The sequence below is a fragment of the Corvus hawaiiensis genome, chromosome 2 (genome assembly GCF_020740725.1).
Source record: "Corvus hawaiiensis isolate bCorHaw1 chromosome 2, bCorHaw1.pri.cur, whole genome shotgun sequence".
Classification (NCBI taxonomy): domain Eukaryota; kingdom Metazoa; phylum Chordata; class Aves; order Passeriformes; family Corvidae; genus Corvus; species Corvus hawaiiensis.
In genome coordinates this window covers 9,185,413-9,204,691 of record NC_063214.1, presented here as the reverse complement: position 1 = coordinate 9,204,691, position 19,279 = coordinate 9,185,413, and the positions used below count along the sequence as shown (strand labels likewise).

Here is a 19,279-nt window from a genome sequence, read left to right as displayed (position 1 = left end):
TCAAAGCTTATAATTTCCATTGATGGAAAGACTGCAATAATATCCACTTGTTTTTAATAAAAAAATTAAGTAATCTACATATGAAATAATGAAAGGCCTCATTACACACCAGAGCACAAGTAAAACACCTTGCTGAAATGGAAGAAATTATACTTTGCTACAAAAGTTTAAATCTACTGAAAAGTGATTTGATCTCCCTTGGGCAGTACCTACTGCTAAAAGAAAAAGGAAAATTTTATATTTGATTTTGCACTACTCTATAAAAAGACAAAGAAATTTATTCTGCTAAAGATTAGACAGAAATAAATACAGAAAATGATTTTTCAGTGGTTTTTTGAGTAAGTTAGGAGTGTTTGAGTGGGCTGTTATTCTATTCCAAGTTTAGCCAAAATGCAACCCTTTTCTGATTGTTATTCAGAAACAAACCATGAAATTAGGAAAATAAAATTAAAGAAAAGGGAAGGAGGATGAAGCAACTGGAACTTATTACCTCACAGGGACCATCTGATGGGAATTAAAGGAAGAGTATAAGCAGGGGCAGAGAATCTAATAAAAAAGCTAATGATTTGGAAGACATTATTTCAAAGTCCTCACAGTTAAAAAAAACAGGGTTCTGCTTATATTTAGGAGTGAAAAATAGTTTGGGATTTTCTGCAATAAAGAAAGCAGCAGTGAGTTTTAGTAGTAGTTTTTTCACTGCCTTTTAGGAAGTATTAGACAAAAGCCTTATAAATAATATGTTCTCCAGTAAATTGTACCACAGCAAAAATGTCTCCCTTCTTATACAAGGGTCACTGAAAATCAATACAGTTCCTTCTGAAAAGCTCTCTACAATGTTTTAACACTTGTAGGTGATGGTTCAAGTTGTTATGGTTTATGGATAAGTGATACACAGGAATCACATACACAAAGCACTGAAAATAAATGTCTGGCAGCACTTCCAGAGGGTTCTGACAAAAATAACTACTGATCTTCTGATAGATGTTAATGTATTAACTCGGGGACAAGAGTTCCAGTTAAAAACTGCAAACAGGGGAGATTAGTTTTGATGGGAAATCCTAAACTATTTGTGTTTTTAGACTCCCAAGTATCGGGTTCAACACTGTCTTCCACAAAATTCCTGTATCGAAGCAGGGATGTTATGGTCTGGATGGGTGAACCACCAGATGAGTGAAAACTTGACGACACACCATGTCAAAAGTCAATGGCTGATGGGCTGCAGCCTACCTGGAGAACAGGAACAAAAGAGGGACCTCCAGGTGTGTCCTGAGACCTGCTTAAGGTCCTTATCAGCCACCTGGAGGAGGGGAGTGAAGGCACTTTCCTCATGCTGACAGGCAAAACCAAGCTGGGGGAACCAGTCCACATGTCCAACCGCAGGGCTGCCACCTGCAGGGAGCCAGGCTGGAGGAATGGCCCAATTTAATGAAATTTAACAAGGACAGATACAAAGTCCTGCTGTAGGAAGGAAGGCAGGAAGAAAGACCCCCTTGCATCCATACAGGCTGGGGAGTAGCTCTGCTGGGAGGGCCCTTAGGCTCTGGGCCAGCAGCAAGTTCAGCCTGGCCTGGCAGCAGGGATGGCCAGCACATCCTGGGCTGTGGCAGTGCACAGGGGTAGATCAAGGAGTGGGATTATACCCCTCTACTCAGCACCCACCTGGAGTACTGCATCCAAGCTTTGGCCTCCCAGTAAAATCACTGACAAACTGGGCTGAGTTCAACAGAGGGCCAAGTAGGATGCTCAGGGCTGGAGCTGGGAGGCCGAGGAACCAGGGCTTGTTTAGCCTCGGAAGAGGCAATTCCAGGGGGACTGAAGAGCCACAGCTCAGCCTCCCTGCCTCTACTAACGGCGGGGGGATCACTGAGCAGATGGAGACCTGCTCTTCACAGTGGTCTGTGGCAGGACAAGAGACAACAGGCATAAGTCAAAGCAAGAGAGGTTCAGACTGAACAGGAGAAATTGTTTCCCTATGAGGACAGGCAGCCAGGAGAGCAGGCTGCCCAGAGAGGCTGTGCCAGCTCTCTTCTTGGAAGTTTTCAAGACCTAACTGGGTGAAGCCCGGAGCAGACTGGTCTGACCTCATACCTGACCCTGCTTGTTCAGCAAGTTGGACTTGAGACCTCCAGTCATTGCTTCCAACCTGAATTAGCCTGTACATCCCTGATCCTATACAGTAATTATTATTATGATAAATGACCAACAATGCTAATACCTAAATTATAGAAAATTAATTTCAATGTTTTTCTTTTCCTGTACTACTCATGAAAGCACATTATTGTAGGCACAATAAATTAATGTCATCTATGCAGGGCATTTCGTTGCTATTCATTTAATGTAATCATGTCCATTACTAACTTCCTGCTTCTTTAAATAAAACAATTTGCCTGACTAAAATCAAAGACTAACTTGTCTAACACCCTGATGAAGATGGGGAATGATGTCCTCTTACCTTGCTCATCCTGTGATAATTCATACTCTTTTGACCTAGTGGCAGAAATTTGCACTTCAGAACATCTTCACAAATTGCTTTGCATACTTAATTCACTGAACTGACAGCAGTATCTGAGGATAATTTGCTGTGTCTTTGGTCTTACTAGGAGGCCCTCAGCAGAAAGCCTCTCATCAACTCCAGGGGTTCCTGTCTGTGACAGCCCAAATGGAAAAGAGAAACTATAATACGCTGTGAATGCATTTTATTTTGATATTACTTGTCTCATAATTAATTAGGAACACACGAACTCAAGATTAAAATGCTCATCCTGGAGAATCAAATCGAGTATGCACAGCCTCTCACAGCCTATCACAAATTTAAATATTTGGAAAGGAGATTTCAAACTGCTGGCTGAGAAATGCTGTAGAATCTGCTCCTGTATCACATCCTAAATTTCTATCCTAAATTAACTAAAGCCCATTTTTTAGCTGCTTCATCTTTTGTCAAGTGGTAATATGAATAAAAGCCTAGAATCCCCTATTACAAAAGCCCACATTTTGAGTACTGTTTGAAGATAGGCTCTTTGTCAATAACTAGATTTCTCCAAGTTGGATAAGCAATGTGCTTTTTTTCTGTTTGTTCTCTAAAATCACAAAGCTGGCAACAAATTCCAGTCACATTTCCCTTTCATTAAGGCCTCCATCAAAATAAGCTTTCTATTCCCTAACTATTTTAATAGCTCTTTCCTTCACCTTCTCAAGCTCAAATTAATCTTCCTGAGATATGGTTGTTTAGAAAAATTCCTAACACCTCAACTATATAGAGGCATTTTCTGCTGCTAAAGTCAGTATTAGACAAATTCTTCACACAATATTTTGGCTCTCACTGATTGAGAAGCATGAGACATTGTCATAGCTTCCTGTTTTAATAAAAACTCTGCCTTGAAGTTTAACACAGTATTTGGAGGAGGAGATTTTCTGTAAACTTCTTCATAAAAATTGGCAGTGGAAGATTTATGTAACTGGGACTACTTGTGCTCCAATATTGCTAATATGTGTTTTGATTAAATTATTTTTGCCTCAATATCAATGTTGCCTGCTCTCATTGCCAGGCAATCCTGTTGATTGGTGTTATGTTTATATTTTAATACATATTAAAAACGAATCCTCAGTATCTGTGTCAGAAGAATGCCTGCAAAAAGAAGGATAAAACTGAAAGGACTTTTCTGACTGTTTAGATTGACACGGGAAACAGAGAGCTTTGCTGATAGACAAGAGCAGGGGATTTTTTTTCCTCTTTCTTTTTTTTTTTTTTAAATAGGCATAACAGTACCCATCTGTCCCTGGATTTAGATTGCAGATGAACTCTAAGAAGTAACTTTGTAAAATTGGTATCATGGGGCTTCATGTTCATTCTCTCAGTGACTCAAGAGCACGCTTGCTCAGTTAGCAAGTTTTAAAAAAGAGAAGGTCTGGGAAAACTGCAAACTTTTTACATATCCCTGAGATGTAAAAGTCAAGTCAAGTTGAAATCTACTGTGTGTTACCACTAGCAATAAGGATTCTGTGACTGCAAATAAATTAATGTTGCTGCTATCTGATCTTGTGATTCATTCAGCCCTGTCAGATATCTGTTGGTTCAGCAGTGCAAGTGTTTGTTTTTCTCTACAGGTGGTTGCCACGATGAATGCAGTGCAACATGAGAGATGCCAATAGCTCACTTGGAATTGTATGGAAATAAGGTTTTTGTTTTGTTCAGACATCACTAGCTACCTGCTTCCCATCCAAAATTACAGCCTCCTCCAAATAAAAAATATCCACACTCTGCAACCTACACCTTCATCCATCACTATTTGCAACCCATTAGCCAAACTGCTTTTTGCTGTGTGGTTTTTGTCCCCAATGTTGATCTTTTTTTCTAAGTTAAACAAAAGATGATAATTTAGAAGGAATATCAAATAGCAGATATTTCTTTCCAACATTTTTATTTCTCATCCTGTTGCATATCACAGCTTTTTTTCCTCTCCACTCTTCCTCTCAGACACAAAATCTGTATGCACTTTTACTACCTCTACTAATCTTAAAAAAAAAAAAAAAAACCAGAAAAAAAAAGTGAAACATACTTCCATTTCTCACAGGGTAACTATTAGTGTAGACTTCTGCCTTTGATTTCAAAGAAATGTTTTCTTGAACATGTTTCCTGAACTACCACTTTTCAAAACAAGCACCCTCTAATACATAGCATAACCTATGCAAAATAACTGAACAAAATGGAAGAAATGTCTCAGACATGGCCATGAAATGAAGATAGAGTTCCCCTTCATTTCTTAAAATGCTCTCCAAGGCCAACCTGTCTTATTTGACATGGGGCAAGCAGTGATCCCCTAAGAACAATTCTCCTGATGACATAACAACATAGTAGTAAAGAAGAAAGGCAATGAGAGAAAAAAATGAGTCTTTAGTTATACAAAAGAATATCACCACAATATTTTCATGATTAAAATCAGGGAGAAAAAAATTGAAGACTAACTTTGGGTCGCCGTTGGGAACCATAGGATTTCTTTGCATACTGGAAGAGTTGTTGGAAAAAACGAGGAATAGAAAAGTATTTGGAAATATCCCTTTAAAAAGTCACAACTCTACTTAATGAGGAGTGGTGATCCTTGCCTGCAAATGTTTGACTGTATAGTGTTAATTTAACAAGCCATCATTCTGGTCGCTGTAGCACAAGCGATACTCTGTGATCTGTTAAATGATCCCCGATATTTATGTCACAGTTGATTTAACAGGAAATGTGCTACTTCCTGGGATAGCCTGCATGCGCACACTTCAATAGCACAGCACAATGCAATCTCAGAGATTACTCTGCAGCCATTGATTATGTGGAAAGTAACTGAGGCTCATACTTGACACCTACTGCCTTTGCACTATCTTGGGGAGGAAACAAGAAGCCTGTGAGCCAAGAGGAAACATTTTCTTTACTGTTATGGCTGGCACACCACATGTGATATTTGATGTGGAAATATTAATTAGTTTAGTCTTTTCTTGAAAATCTGCTCTGACAGTAAATATCAAACAGAGAAATATGTTTAGTAGCTTTAGTCAAGATGGTTTTATCCTATGCTTGTCAGGTTTCCTTACTCCCTGGTGCAGAGTTGTGGCTCTCAAAGCTTCTCCAGAACTACGGGACATCACTCAACACTTCATCTCTTCCATTTGGTGGCTAACTACAAGCCCTTCTCTTGGAAACCCTGAGTTTTTAAAAGCATTTCTTCTATGATGTTTGTTTCTAAATTCTCCATCCCCTGAGTTCCTCCAGTATCTTATTCAGATGTTTTTCCATATTCTTTCTCTGATATACAGTGACAACTCTGCGAGATCTTTTTCCTTGATTCCTTTCCTCTTCTGTTTGTCCCTATTCTTTTCTCCAGGATTTAAATTAAAAAAAAAAAAAAAAAAAAAAAAAAAAAAAAGCAACGATTGGTAACTTTAGAGTTTCTTTCCCCTCTAAAGTACCTGTCCAAACAATAGCTTGGTCTGACATCTCCACCGCCTAAACCTGACAAAGAACTGAATTCCTACCTGCATCTTCCATTCCCCTGCCTTCCTTTGGTGATCAAATTAAATTTCATTATATTCTCTGGTGCACACTCCTATAACCTTCCTCACCTTTCTGAACTTGGATCCAAGCTGCTGGGGACGTGAAATTACTTGCAATCATTTTAAAGTATCTACATCACTGCTAGTCATCTAACGTCCCCGTAAGCTCTGTAGGAAGAGAAACAAGCGTGCTCATGCAGCATTTTAGAAAGCTACTTTGGGTGTCTTCCTTAGGACAAATTAAATACAACACAAAATATCTAACTCATATGCTTTTATCCTATTGAATCTCACTATGATTTGGCCTGTTCTTTATCCACATGGTTTAAATAGGTATTCAGATTTTTGCTGTTACGCATCTTAAGTATGCAATTATTTTCCAATCTGACCATGATACTGTAAAACTGATCTTTTGTGAAGATGCAGACAAGGTAATCTTCCTGCCTCAATTATTTAAACTGACAGAGTTACAGTTAAAAGTTCTTATCTTTTTAACCCTAAATTATTTGCTGAATCAATCCAGCTATATCTAGCATTTTTAATATGCTGCCAATGGGGTCACAACAGCTTTTAAATGTGTTTTTTTATTCTTTAGTATTTCTCTGGTATTAAATATGCAGGAAAAAAAACCTTCTTATAAACTCCTTTGGTCTAATATCAGTGTCATGCATATGGAACAATCCTTAGTGGCTGAACTTCTTTTCTTGATTCTGTGATTTATTCAGCCCCTACTTATGCATGTTACAAATGCTTTTTGAAAGTGATCATCTTTAACATAGATTCATATAAAGCCTCTTGAGCTGTGTCTACAGTTAATAACTATTAATAATTATTTTGATTATAAAACCCTGATGATCTATAAAAAGTGTAACATCTACTGGATGTCACTTTACTGTAATGATTAAAAAAAATCTAGAGTTCAGTCCTATAACATATCGAAATCATGAAAAGTCAAATAGGAGTTCACCATTTCCCTGCTGTAACAATCTTGAAATGTATTAACAACTTCAGACTTTATCTGAAACATTTTGGGTTTCCATGTCCTCTTACCCCCCTGAAATTGATGAGTTTACTGTTTGGTGTGAGGTTACTTCTCAAATCAAGTGCTCACATCCACAGTGGAGACAACAAAACTAATGGGACACCAAAAATTCTCCTGGTTTAGTGATTTAGGAGAATGAATAATAGTGACAAAGGGGGCTTTAGGACAGCACACTGAAACCCTCCCTATGAGTCATGTACATCCGCTTAAAAACAGTACAAAACAGCTGCATATATTCACCATGAGAAACGTCTAGGGAAAGAAAAAGATGTAGGAAAAAGTTATAATCTCTAATCCTGAAACTTCCCATACAAGCAAATGTTTAGTTTCCATACCTCACAGCTAAACTTATATGGAATGGAAGACATGCCCTGCAGATGTGTCAGTACTCTCAGTATGAGCAAAAATGTACAGTCCTATGGTATGACAACAGTTACCAACTTGTGTGCATTTTGTCCATTCAGGCACCACCTGAAGATAGAAACATGATTGAAAAATAAACTGCTCTTTATTTTACCCCTGGGTCCAGGCATCCCGGACTTAATCCAAGTGATTTTAGGAGAGTCAGAGAATTTTCAGTACAAACAAGCTTCTGAAATGGCTTTCCTTTTGGAGAATAGAATTCTAAAGATAAGAGAGAACAAAAATGATCTAAGAATACTTCTGTAAAATCCAGGAATTCCGTATAACGCCCATATGAATGAGCCCACGATTGGGAAAAAAAAAAAAAGTAACTTTACTTGTAAGGTTGCATTCCAATGAATATTATTTTTAAAATCTCTTACTGATTACTACAGAAACCTGTTGGACTAATTTTTGTAAATACCTCAGGGTTTTTCCATATAGACCAAGGTAAACACACATAGTGTTACTGATTACTATTACATAGTGGAGAAAAAATACTGGATCATTAAATCTTTAAACATGAAAAACTTGGTCTTTCATTCAAATAGAAGCACAAAATCTCCAATTAAACAAAACCAGTCACCTTCTAGGTTTTAATTTTTGTTCAGCTTGTGTTTGCCTCTAACTTGATCCTGACTTTTGTGCCTACTTGGAAAATGCCTATTAAAATATGGCCTAGAGTTAAGAAGTGGAGCCTCTGGGGAGCTACTAGAGCAGGGGTTGACTTTGTCAGTCCTCCCAAATGACCCCATTAGTCCCAGAGAGGCAGGTTAAACAGCTGCAACATCCTGCAGAGGCCTTTCCTGGGATGCCCAGCTGCTCGTGTGCACCTTGGTATGGGAGAAGGATCCTCAGGGGTGGACAGATGCAAAAGGGTCTGTGCTCTGCTTGGGACATTGTCCCATGCCCCCAGGCTCAGAGAGGAGATTTGTCTTAAACGCTGCCTTATTTGCCTTAAATACTGGAGCAGGACTGCCTGCAGCCCTTGCACCCTCTGCCTGCCATCACCCACCCAGTGCACTTGTCATGGCAGGGCCTGTGTCAAACCTCCAGCCCCTCTCCAGGGGGAAAAAGGATGGAGTCTCCCTCTAAATTCTTACCCCCGTTGCTCTTGTGCCTAAGGGGGATTTTGGAGGGCGCATACAGGGCCCCTCTCCTACCTCGTGGGAAGGTGGGAGGCTGTCGAGCACCAGCCCCGGGCCAGGGATAGGTGAGGAGGCTGGAGGGGAACCGATTGCTCATCTCCAGGTAAAACTAAGCCAATTTTTTATTAAAAGACTCTGACTCGCTGTTCCAAGTAAATTAGTGGCTGTTTAAACACAAGACCCGGGGATCACGGTTCTCAGCCCTGTTTTCTGAAAGCAAAAGTCTAACTTACAGCAAGGAAAAATCCATTCTTTAAGCTATATTTTGTCAATATGATGATCCCACAAGCACCAGAGAATGTACATGTCACAGACTTGGAGAGTGCAAGGGAAAGAATGTAGAACAAAATTAATAGGAATATTCAGAAGGTAGAAAAGTCGAAATAATCCACATGCAGCAGGATTCATGCTATGTTTTCCTAAAAAGGCACCTATCTTGACTGAGGGGAAATTTGTATTGCTTTAGCTTTTTTACCTTTTTAGAAAAAAATAAAAAGTATTTTAAACTGAAATAAAATTATGTATCAAGGTTTTAAACCACATGCAGAGATGATTGTGAGGAGTAGGTGATGAAAGCTGCAATCACTATAAGTGGCATATAACAGGAACTGAAGTTTTTTGAATAGACAAGTTGCTCTCTCTCTCACTCTCTATCTTATATACCTGCCTATCCTCTTCTTGTACCCTGCAAGACTCTCTCATTTAGGAATATCTGAGTCACACTGGACCACCAGCTGTTCATGAAAAACCATGACTGCAGATGAGACTGGGCTGTGGTCAGTGACTCCTGGAGCTGGGTAACATTTCAGGCTGCAGAAGAGTTACAGAATTGGGTTCCTCAGGGATCACTGCTGTATGGTGCTGCTTATTCTGTGGCTTTTCTTATTTGGCCTAGAGACACATTTCTTTAGTTTATGCAAAGCAGAAGTGAATGAAACATACTCTTCTCCAATCACAGTTTAGTCTCATTTGGGTTTTCTTCCCTGCTGCAATGTATTTTACTTTTGTTTATAATAGAAACAAAGCAAAAAAAATCCCCAAATAAACATGTGGAAAAATCCCCTAGGTCTTTGGAAAAATTTCTTTGAGATTATATATTTCCTCATGCACTAATATATACAGTTCAAAGGAAAATAATAGGTGCATTGTCTCAACAAGGCAAATTTAAACATTTAAATCATTGACATGTACTAACATACACAGGGACAGTCATCTTGGTTAGTTAAAAGACACAATAGTATTTCCCAATAGTACTAACAACGTTGAACTTCTAAAAGTGATGGTGAAAGAGAGCCAGCTAGCAAAGATGATTAAAAGAACGTGTACAGGTGGCAATGGCAGATGTAGGTGGAAAGTGTCAGAAGGAGGCAGTCAGGAATATTTCGGAAAGGTGCACTCTACCTGTGTAGCCCAGTGAATTGTCGCCGTTATCAGAGGTGGGGAGTGGTGTCCCGCTGTCGTTCCCCCTCTCTAGGTCTTCGGAGTCTGTCGGAAACAACACCAGAGCTGCTGATGGGGTCACAGGAGTAACAGTAGTTGCCATTTTGATCACAACACGTCCAGACACAATTAAATCCACAAATGACAGCAAGAGCCACAGTGCCAGCACACGGCACACCTTGTCCTTCCCCCGCCTGCGTGGCGGAGCCTGGAGAGACAGGGCCGGGAGCATTGTCCACAGTGTCCCCAGAAAGCTGCCTGCTCTCCCCCTCTGCCCACTCCCAGTGTCACTCTGCAGCCCACCAGGCACAGTGGCCACCCTGCTAACCAGCCAGCACAGGCTGCAGGGAGCATATGGGGATGGGAAGGCAGGGGAGCTGAATGCTAGCATTGCTAATTTTCCACCTTATTGTTAATCAAAGCTATTGACTGTGATCACTCCCCATCATCGCTTCATCTCCTGGCAATTACAGACTCAGGGGACTTCACCTCTTTGTGGGGAGGAGGCGGGGGGACGACTGGGGCTTGGTGAGCACTGAGGGGGGCTGCTCTACCTCTGCTGGGAGATGGGGCAGGGGAAAGGGGTAGAGACCTCTGTGAAAAGGCAACAGTTTAGCATCGCACGGAGTAAGATGCATTTTCCGCTAAAAGATCCTTGCTAGGAATCACTCCATTTTAATGTCACATTGGAAAAAGGAAAAAAGGGAAGGCAGCTGGTCAGCTAAACACATAAATGAACACATGTTTTAAGGCCCCAAGATAAATTGCTGATCAAAACACCATAAAGTACCATGAAGAAAACTCATAATAATGAACTAAATCATTCGAAACAAGAAAGTAAAATAAAATCCCAGTTGCTCTGAAAACAAAACAACATAACCCAAAGGAATTTGTCGCCAATACTGCTAGATCTTTTTACTCTTAGTGTAAAACTGTTTATTAATCTAAAATCCTATTTTAATTTACTTTTGATAATGCACTGTCCAACAGATAATATGTAAAAAGAAACACTCATATTTTGTTCATAAGAAAACTGCAAGAAGCATCTGCAAAAATAACACTGCCACAACAATAGGCTGCTTATTTCCTTTTTTCTCTGTTGACAGGTGTCAGATAATTTATTAATTATTGCAAAGACGTGTTTTGCTCTCTCAGACATAGTCTGGACTTCTATAATGACTGAAAGTAACTGTTCATTTTCAACAGAATCCACACACATTGCTAAAAATTACTCTGAACTTTCACAAAACACCTAAAGCAATTGTGTATGTAACTAAACTGGAAAAAGAAAAACGTAAGTGGATTTTTTTTTTTTTTCTGGATAGTTAATTTTACTAGCTCAGTCACTCTCATTTTTAAAACTCAATGCCAAATATTCATTTTTTCTATTTGTTTTCTAAATTGTCTTATAGACAATATCTTTACAAATCAAAATCTTTTTAATGAGTTGCAAAGGAAAGACTTTAAGAAGACCAAAATCCTCAAGACCAACCCACTCAAGGGGACTTATTGGAAAAAAATATTTCTTTAGAAAAGTCAATTAAAGGATTGATAGCATGCCTTTCAAAATACTGTCGTGCAAATTAAGAAAATAAAAGACCAAACAACAAAAAGCAACCGAATATCAAGATGATGTTTCATCTTGGCAGATGAAAGAAGTGAAATATGTTCGTTTATTGGCTCATTCATCTTTTCTGGCTCACTAATGGCCAATGTCACGTACATCTTTAAAATCTGCTCTGAAAATGGCTGTAGATTGACTGGATCAACACTCTGCTTCTCCAGATTGCTCACTCATTTGCATTCAGGGGTTGATTGGGTCAAAGTTTTAAATTACTGCAGTAAAGGACAGAAGGATGGGACTTTTTATTAATTTAAGTGGCAGAGGCTGTGCCTGCCTTTTTTAGTGCAAAGGTTTATAATCGACTACAGAGAGCCCAGACCAAATTTAACCAATGAACCTGCTGATCATCATCTTGAGAGATTGATGGCATTCTAGGAGATTTAACCACACACTATTCAAAATGATGGAGGAGGAAGAAGATGCACCGAAAGCTACTGGACATGTTCTGTGTGTCAGCGTAGTGTTTGGTGTCATGTGGAAAATATAATTGCACAACGACTCAGAATTTTTACCCAAGATAGCCCCTCAGATATGGAATTCCAAGCGTTGGGCCATCCTCCCCACAGCACCTCACAACCAACCAATGCTAATGCCCCTAGAAAAGCTCACTTAAGAGTTTTAGCACGATCAGTCTCCAATTCAGAAATGCTGTGCATTCAATAAAGCCAACAAGCTAGGAGAGCATCAGCTTTAAAAACCAGGCTACAACTACTTACAGCTATTTAGGCTTGCAAATCTTGGCTTCAATCACTCAGTGGAGGTAAATGAGGGAATTAATCTCTTTTTGACACTACTGATACATGATATCTGTTAGAGACAATGCACTTGTTATTTACAATCTAAAACTATACAGGTGTTGTTCACTCTCTCATTCTTTGAGAAATACTACTTTTCAACCTGATATTGAAGATGATATTCAGTTAATGTTAAATTATGGTCTCTGGCTGGAAATGACTCACTAAAGATGAATTCTACCGATTTGAACAGTAAGTGCTACATTTTGGGCTGTTGCCCTCTGTGCTGGGCTGAATTTAATTTCAGCTCTGTCACAAGTTCCAGCTTTGCTTGGGAGTCCCTGTAAATACTCAACAGAAGTAAGTACTGTTGACTTAAATAACACATTTCACTGTAGGACTGCTGTGAAGGTACTCTGTTGAATGGCTAGTAAAAGTCCTGAATGTTAAGACATGATGTATTTCTTATGACTACCATGCTGTAGGATCAGGGAATTTTCAACTTGGCTCTCTTAAATATAATAAACAATTTTACATACCCTTTTTGAACCAGTTACAATGCCAAAAAATGTGAAGCAAATGAACTATAAACCCAAGAGCAATTCACCTGATGTATGAAGAATTTACAGTTCAGTCTGAGTCAAAGCAGAGGCTGAACCTCATGCCTCATCCCTCAAAGAAATGTCATAACCAGTCCTTAAGAGGTTTCACAGAAGTGACAGAGAGAGACGCCCCTTAAAATACTCTCCAATATGGCTGGACATCTTGGTTGAATTTCTGTATCAGACAAGAAACATTTAAACCAAGGTTTCTATTTTTTCTTAGTTGCTCAAAAAAAAGGAGCCCATTTTCATTGAAATAAAATGTAAGCTTTAAAAAGACGCCTAGGCATTGGTTGATTCATTTTTGCGGTGACCCAGCCCACTGCGGGGCTGGGGCAGCGTGATGCTAATCAATCCCAGCCCATCCCCTGGATCGAGTTTCCCGAAGAGGCAGACTCAGAGGGTGGGTCGATGGGCAGCTCAGGAGCCTAAGCTGCACCCCCCTGAGCGGTACCCGGGTACAAGCCACCTCCCCCGGTTCGGGAAAATTCCCTGTTACTCGGTTGTTCACTGGTTCTCTGTTATAACTCCCGCCTCTCGGTTTCCCCCAGTGGCTCTTGTTACATTGTATCCTCCCCCTGGCTTGTACCTCATTGGTTGTTTTCCCCTTTCACTGCGGTTTTCAAATTCCCTATAAAACTGAGGACAAGCCTCAAGGGAGAATCCCATCATTCCCATCATATCCCATCACATTCCGTCCCTTCTGAGCTTGTTCGGGTGGCGAAACTTCTGACAATAAACCTGTTAGGAGTCGGACCAGAACAGCCTCTCTCTTCCTGTGTCTCCAAGCTAACGTGAGCTGATCCCATCGGCTCCTGCCGTGTTCCCTCTGCAAAGAAGCCAGCGAGCTAGCTCAGCCAGCAGCTCTTTTCCTGATGCTGAGGTCACTTCTGCGATGCACAGAAGAACGCAGCTGGACTCGCTCTGATTGAGGCCACACCAGAGCTCGTGCCTCGAGCACAAGAACTGTGTTAATTCATTACATAAAAAACCCCCCAAACAACAAAAACAACCAAACAAGCCCAAAAAACCAACACAGTGCACCCCTCCCCCCACCAAACAAAATTAAACAGAAAAAATACTTTTACCTATAAGTATACAAAACCTCAGGATGAAGTCAAAAGAAGTCCCCCTCCTTTTTTTTTTTTTTTTTTTAATTAAATGTAGTTCCAAATGAGTTTATTTGGGAAAAGGAAGTTGAAAAGTAAAGCCTTGACTAACAAAAAAATAAGGGTCCTGCCGCCGCTTTGCAATTGACACTACACTATTCTCTCACAGGACCACTTGAGACACTCCTTATTTGAGAGGGGGAGCACCCTCATTATGATGAAAAATATCTCATCCCCTCTTTCCAGAGAAATTTCCAGAGCCACAATTCATTAAGCTGGGCAAGACATTTAAAACAAACAAACAAACAAAAAAAACCCCAACAAACATCTACTTGGACTTGGCAGGAGAGCGCTAAGTTTACTAGCACTTAGGGCTCCAGCTTTTTGGTGGAATATTTTCAGGCTTAGTCAGCCCAAGCACACATGACCCCTTCAAAGGATAAAGAGGATTTTGCATAATCATACAGGGTTCATAAAAATTTTAGGTGCCAATGGCAGTTGGACAGCACAGAAGATTTACATGGATGTGAGGAGACTTTTCCAATGAAATTTCCACTGAAATCTCCAAGTTATTCCATTTTATCAGATGGCCACACCATTCATGCTTTAATTTACATATCTTTAGCTCTTCAAAATTATCAGAAAATCCAAAATGTAAATATTTGCTCTTGTTATTCATTCTCTTAGCTCCTAGAACACCTCAAACCAGACAGACACACTTATTTTCACAGCCACTTACATTCAAGTGCATTTTACAATTCTAACCTCAAAAATTATATTAAACATGCTTTTAACCATGGCTTTGGTCTTCATAAAAAAGTCACCAGTGACTTTTTTTCCCACTGCTAAGAGAAAGTGATGCCATCAGTTATTGCTTCTTTTGAACCAGGAGATGTATCTGGATGACACATTTTATTGATGAAGCATCCTTAAAAATCCCCAGATGATTCAGTATTGATACCCTGGCCCAGCCTCCTGGTGGACATAAAGAAAAATTGAAAAGACCTAAACAGACACAACTTCTTACTGCTGTAAGAATCTCATGGGTCTGACTTTCTGCACTGGTCTTTGTTTATCTGAAATTAAAGTCGACTACTGAAAAATGTCTGACTATAATATCAGTAACTGTTACCATATTTAATTCCAAAATTTATGACTTCGTTATTTCTTGTTATGTTTCTCTAAATTTCATTATCATCATCAGCTTGGTGGAACAAAACTGGGAGAAACAGCATGAACAGCATTTTGCAAATGAGCATTAATAAAAGATTAGGGTGAAGCAAATGAATATAAACTACTATCAATATTAGAATTGTGTTCTACAAATTGGATCAATTCCCATTGATTCCTTTCTAGTGATCTAGATGAACTCAGGAAGACACATCAGAAAAATAGCCCAACTGGGACTGCATCAAACCACAGCCTAAGATGAGGAACTAAATTAGTAGCCAAGTTTTTTTGCATTATTTTGATTTATTCTAGGTTTTCTTTGGAGCTACAGTAGAAATACACTATAATATGTCTTAAGAAATATTTGATTTGTTCCTATTTTTTCACTTGGTTATACATAATGACAAAACAGTTTGTATTATCAGGATATAAGTAAGTAAGGATAGCACCTAAAGGAGAACTACTGATTAAAGTCAAATCATTAAATCCATGAGAAGCAACTTTTGTACAGGGAAGTACTATCTAATGTCATATGTTTATTTAGAAAAATACACACAAGCTTTCAAGAATGTAGACCTATTCTTCAGATCTGGAACGAAAAGGAAAAACTTCAGGCTATGTGCAGAATTAGGAATAATTAAGCCACCTTTAGACGATCGCAGCTTGGTGACCACTCACATGTCTGTATCAGAAACCTGTATAGCACAAGGCTGGTTAATCTGATGAATATCCTTACCAATATTTCATAATAGCTCAAAGGAAATATTCTTTTTCGTAAGACTTAATACAGCATCTTTCTAGAGACTTTTATATTCAGCCAGATAACTTGTTTACTTTGGATAACTAAGGGAGTTATAACCACTTTCATCAGCTAAGAGTCTCCACAAGTAATAAGTACTTCTTCATTAAAAATTTACACTGCTCAGCTGCCTCATTTGAGAAGTTAAGAAAGATCCAAGATAAGGGAAAAAGGCAAGAAATTGCTCTCATAATGTCCTTAATGTGAGGAGCTGGCTCAAGCAAATTATAAATAAATCCACAAGGATGCTTTTTTATTAATAGCTTGTACAAGTTTGTTCTAGCAATTCAATAAGTATTCTAAAAATAAAATGTGCACTTATGCACAGGTACAGAAATGATATTCCTTATGCTCAAAATACATTCTTCTGATGAGAGAACACTTTGTAGTGTAAAAGAAACCCCTTAGAAATAGATTTTTCTAAACCAAGGAAGAATAAAGCATTTATTTAATGGTTTGAGTATTATCTTTTTTTTTATTGTCTTCAAAGAACAGAGCATGACTGAAATCCTGACAAAACCTCAGTAGTGGATGCTATTTAAAAACCTTTCCTTCCCTTTATTTTCATAATTCACTCAGCCTTTAACGAAGGAAAAAAGTAAATTAGTGAGGACTTATTATGCGTAAGCATGAGACGACCTTGTTGTATCTTTGCAATTAATTAATTTATTTAGGTGTTCAGCAACACAGATTCAGCAAACATATTTTACTGAGTAGCAGAACCATAAGCTGAATGTGGGATCAGTCACCCTATGAATCCAATTACACAGAAACATTTCTGACTGAACACCTAAATTCTCAAAACTTGGTATTTGGCAGAGAGCACAACAAACTTGCACTGCAGGACTTTGATGCTGCCAAATCTGCCTACTGCCCTCTCTCCACCTGCCCTTGCTCTTTGACTTCTGGCTTTTCCTTGTATTTCTTGGGCTGTCCCCTGTAGCGCTCTCTCCTGTTTGGCATCTGCTCCCATTTCTTTCCTTGCCAGATAAACCCGAAGGTAACAGCCACCGAGACTATTTAAATGGTGCTGGAAGTGAGTTAACAGGTGGTGGCCCCAGCTGCTTTAGTTGCAGAGGTAGATAAGAGACCCATCAGTAGCCTATGCAAGGCACTATGATTAATTAGGACAAGAATCCATTTTCTAGGAAGAGAGAACCAGATTTATAACAGAATTTTCTACTCCAAGGTAATGAGCAATGTTTCTTCAGAAAATGCAGAAATAAATCAATTTTTTGTGAAGTGCTCACCAGTCATCTTGACTATGTTCAATGTGGCATACGCATAAGACCTACTTGACATCGATTTCTTAGCATCAGTATTTTGAATCTTCTCTTTACTGCAAACTATGAGTTTTAACTTGCTTCAGGAAATGTTCTCTCCCTTAGAAGACCTCTTATTTTGTTTTCTTCCAAGTAAACTTACATGTTTGTCTAGAAAGTTCTGATTGCTGTGGGAACTACTATCAAGACATTTAAATAATAGCAACTAATACCATGTACAGCTGCAGAACTGGTTATGCAAGCTTCCCATGCAATCATCCAACTCCACTGGACTTCTTGCAGTAATCCCCTAACTACTGAATTAAACTCTGAGACTACACTTAGTCCTCCAGGCATTAACCCCTGGAGCTCCTCTTCCATAGCTTCAGCCCTGCAAGTATGTTTTGAGGCTGAAATATGCAGCTGCTTTACAAGTAGCTGCCCCAAAATAGCAGCAGAGAACTGGGTTCACTTGCTCTTTGCTGTAGAGCTGGAACACAGCAAGAAACCCACCATGCTTAATTACCCCTTATTTTTTTCAGCTGAGTGGTGAACTTTGGGAAGGTGATGAATTTCCCTCATTAATGACAATTACAGACAAGAAAAATGCAGGAACTTATTCAGCATATCAGCAGCCTTGCAGTGACATGATTTGAAATTAAAACTACCATAACAATGAATATTGAAGGGGATGTACACAATCCAAGAGCTGAGAACATCCTTTCTCCTTCCTTTGCCTTTCTGAATATGCAAAGTCGTCTTCTGAGTTGTCAGAGATATATCTGCAACACAACTGTGTCATTTGCATTCTGCCAGTCTATCTGCAGAGCTCAGCACGGAGAATAATATTAAATCAATGCATGTCAATGGTTGCTTAAAGAAAGAATAGACATACTTGCACTAATACACTGTCCAGCAGGGCAGTACACCGGCACATTAACTCAGCCTACTAAAGCAGATACTTAAGCAAGAAAGTCTCTCTGGTATCACAAGAATCACAGGTTATTCGCCTTCAGAACAGATTCCTATCTATTCTGGTTTGGTTTGACTCCCCCTCCTTTTAAAAGGGCAACATTTTGAACCATTTTGCTGTTTCCGACACACGTTTTCTACCTTCCAGCAATGACTTCAGCCCCATTGTGATTACTGATGCCCTTAGCATATGGATTTCTTAGAGGAAATATGTCCAGTTTTTACTCTTCTTTGCTTTCCCTTCCTTTTTGCCTCCCACATCCCAGTTCTTTCACTATGACAAAGAAGCCAGCAGACAAGACAGGCTGTAAAGATCCCTGTCCTTCCACATTTAAAGTCAGTCACATTCTATTTACTTTATCCTCTGTACAAAGCAAAAACATACTATAGCCTATGGAGTGATTTAAGGATTTAAAAAAATCAAGGTTTAACCCTGTTGTAGTTGACAATTAAAATCACTGTGGCCTATCAAGAAAGTATTTGGTAGGTAATGTACAGGGATGACTTTGAAGTGAAATGAAAAGGTGACTTGCAAGGTAAAAAGATATTCACACTGACTTGTAAAAAGGCATGGAGTTGAAAGACATGCCATGCCAATCAGTGCTTCTCTACAAGGATAAATTTCCATCAAGCTACAAGCATCATCAAGCCACACATACATATCCATACAACATCGTAGTCATTCAAGACTGTCCAGAATTCCCTTTTCTATTCACCTTCTAAATGTATTAAATGAAACTCACTTGCAACAATACTCTTTTTTTCTAATCCAAAGATTAAAAATAATTGTTCTTTTTTATTCATACTAAGTAGAGGTAAGGACTTCAGGGAAGTTTTTTCCTTTTGTTATTTGATCACAAGCATTCTCTCTGTAAAGCTCTTATGAAGAATTTCTGCTTTTTGCAGCATAATGAAATGCATTTTACAAAGAATCTTTTTGAG

At 39.1% G+C, this 19,279-nt stretch overlaps 1 protein-coding gene across 7 annotated transcripts in view; it reads right to left on the bottom strand.

The window, feature by feature from the left end:
* ROBO1 (roundabout guidance receptor 1) overlaps positions 1–19,279 on the bottom strand; it is a 698,066-nt gene that overhangs the window by 347,776 nt on the left and 331,011 nt on the right. For 6 of the 7 annotated variants that reach the window (XM_048293694.1, XM_048293699.1, XM_048293700.1 and 3 more), the window contains one exon: positions 10,027–10,110. The exons of the other annotated variant lie outside the window; for it this stretch is intronic. In XM_048293694.1, the coding sequence (XP_048149651.1) occupies positions 10,027–10,110 (84 nt within the window). The remainder of the gene's footprint in view (positions 1–10,026; positions 10,111–19,279) is intronic. 7 annotated transcript variants of the gene reach the window in all.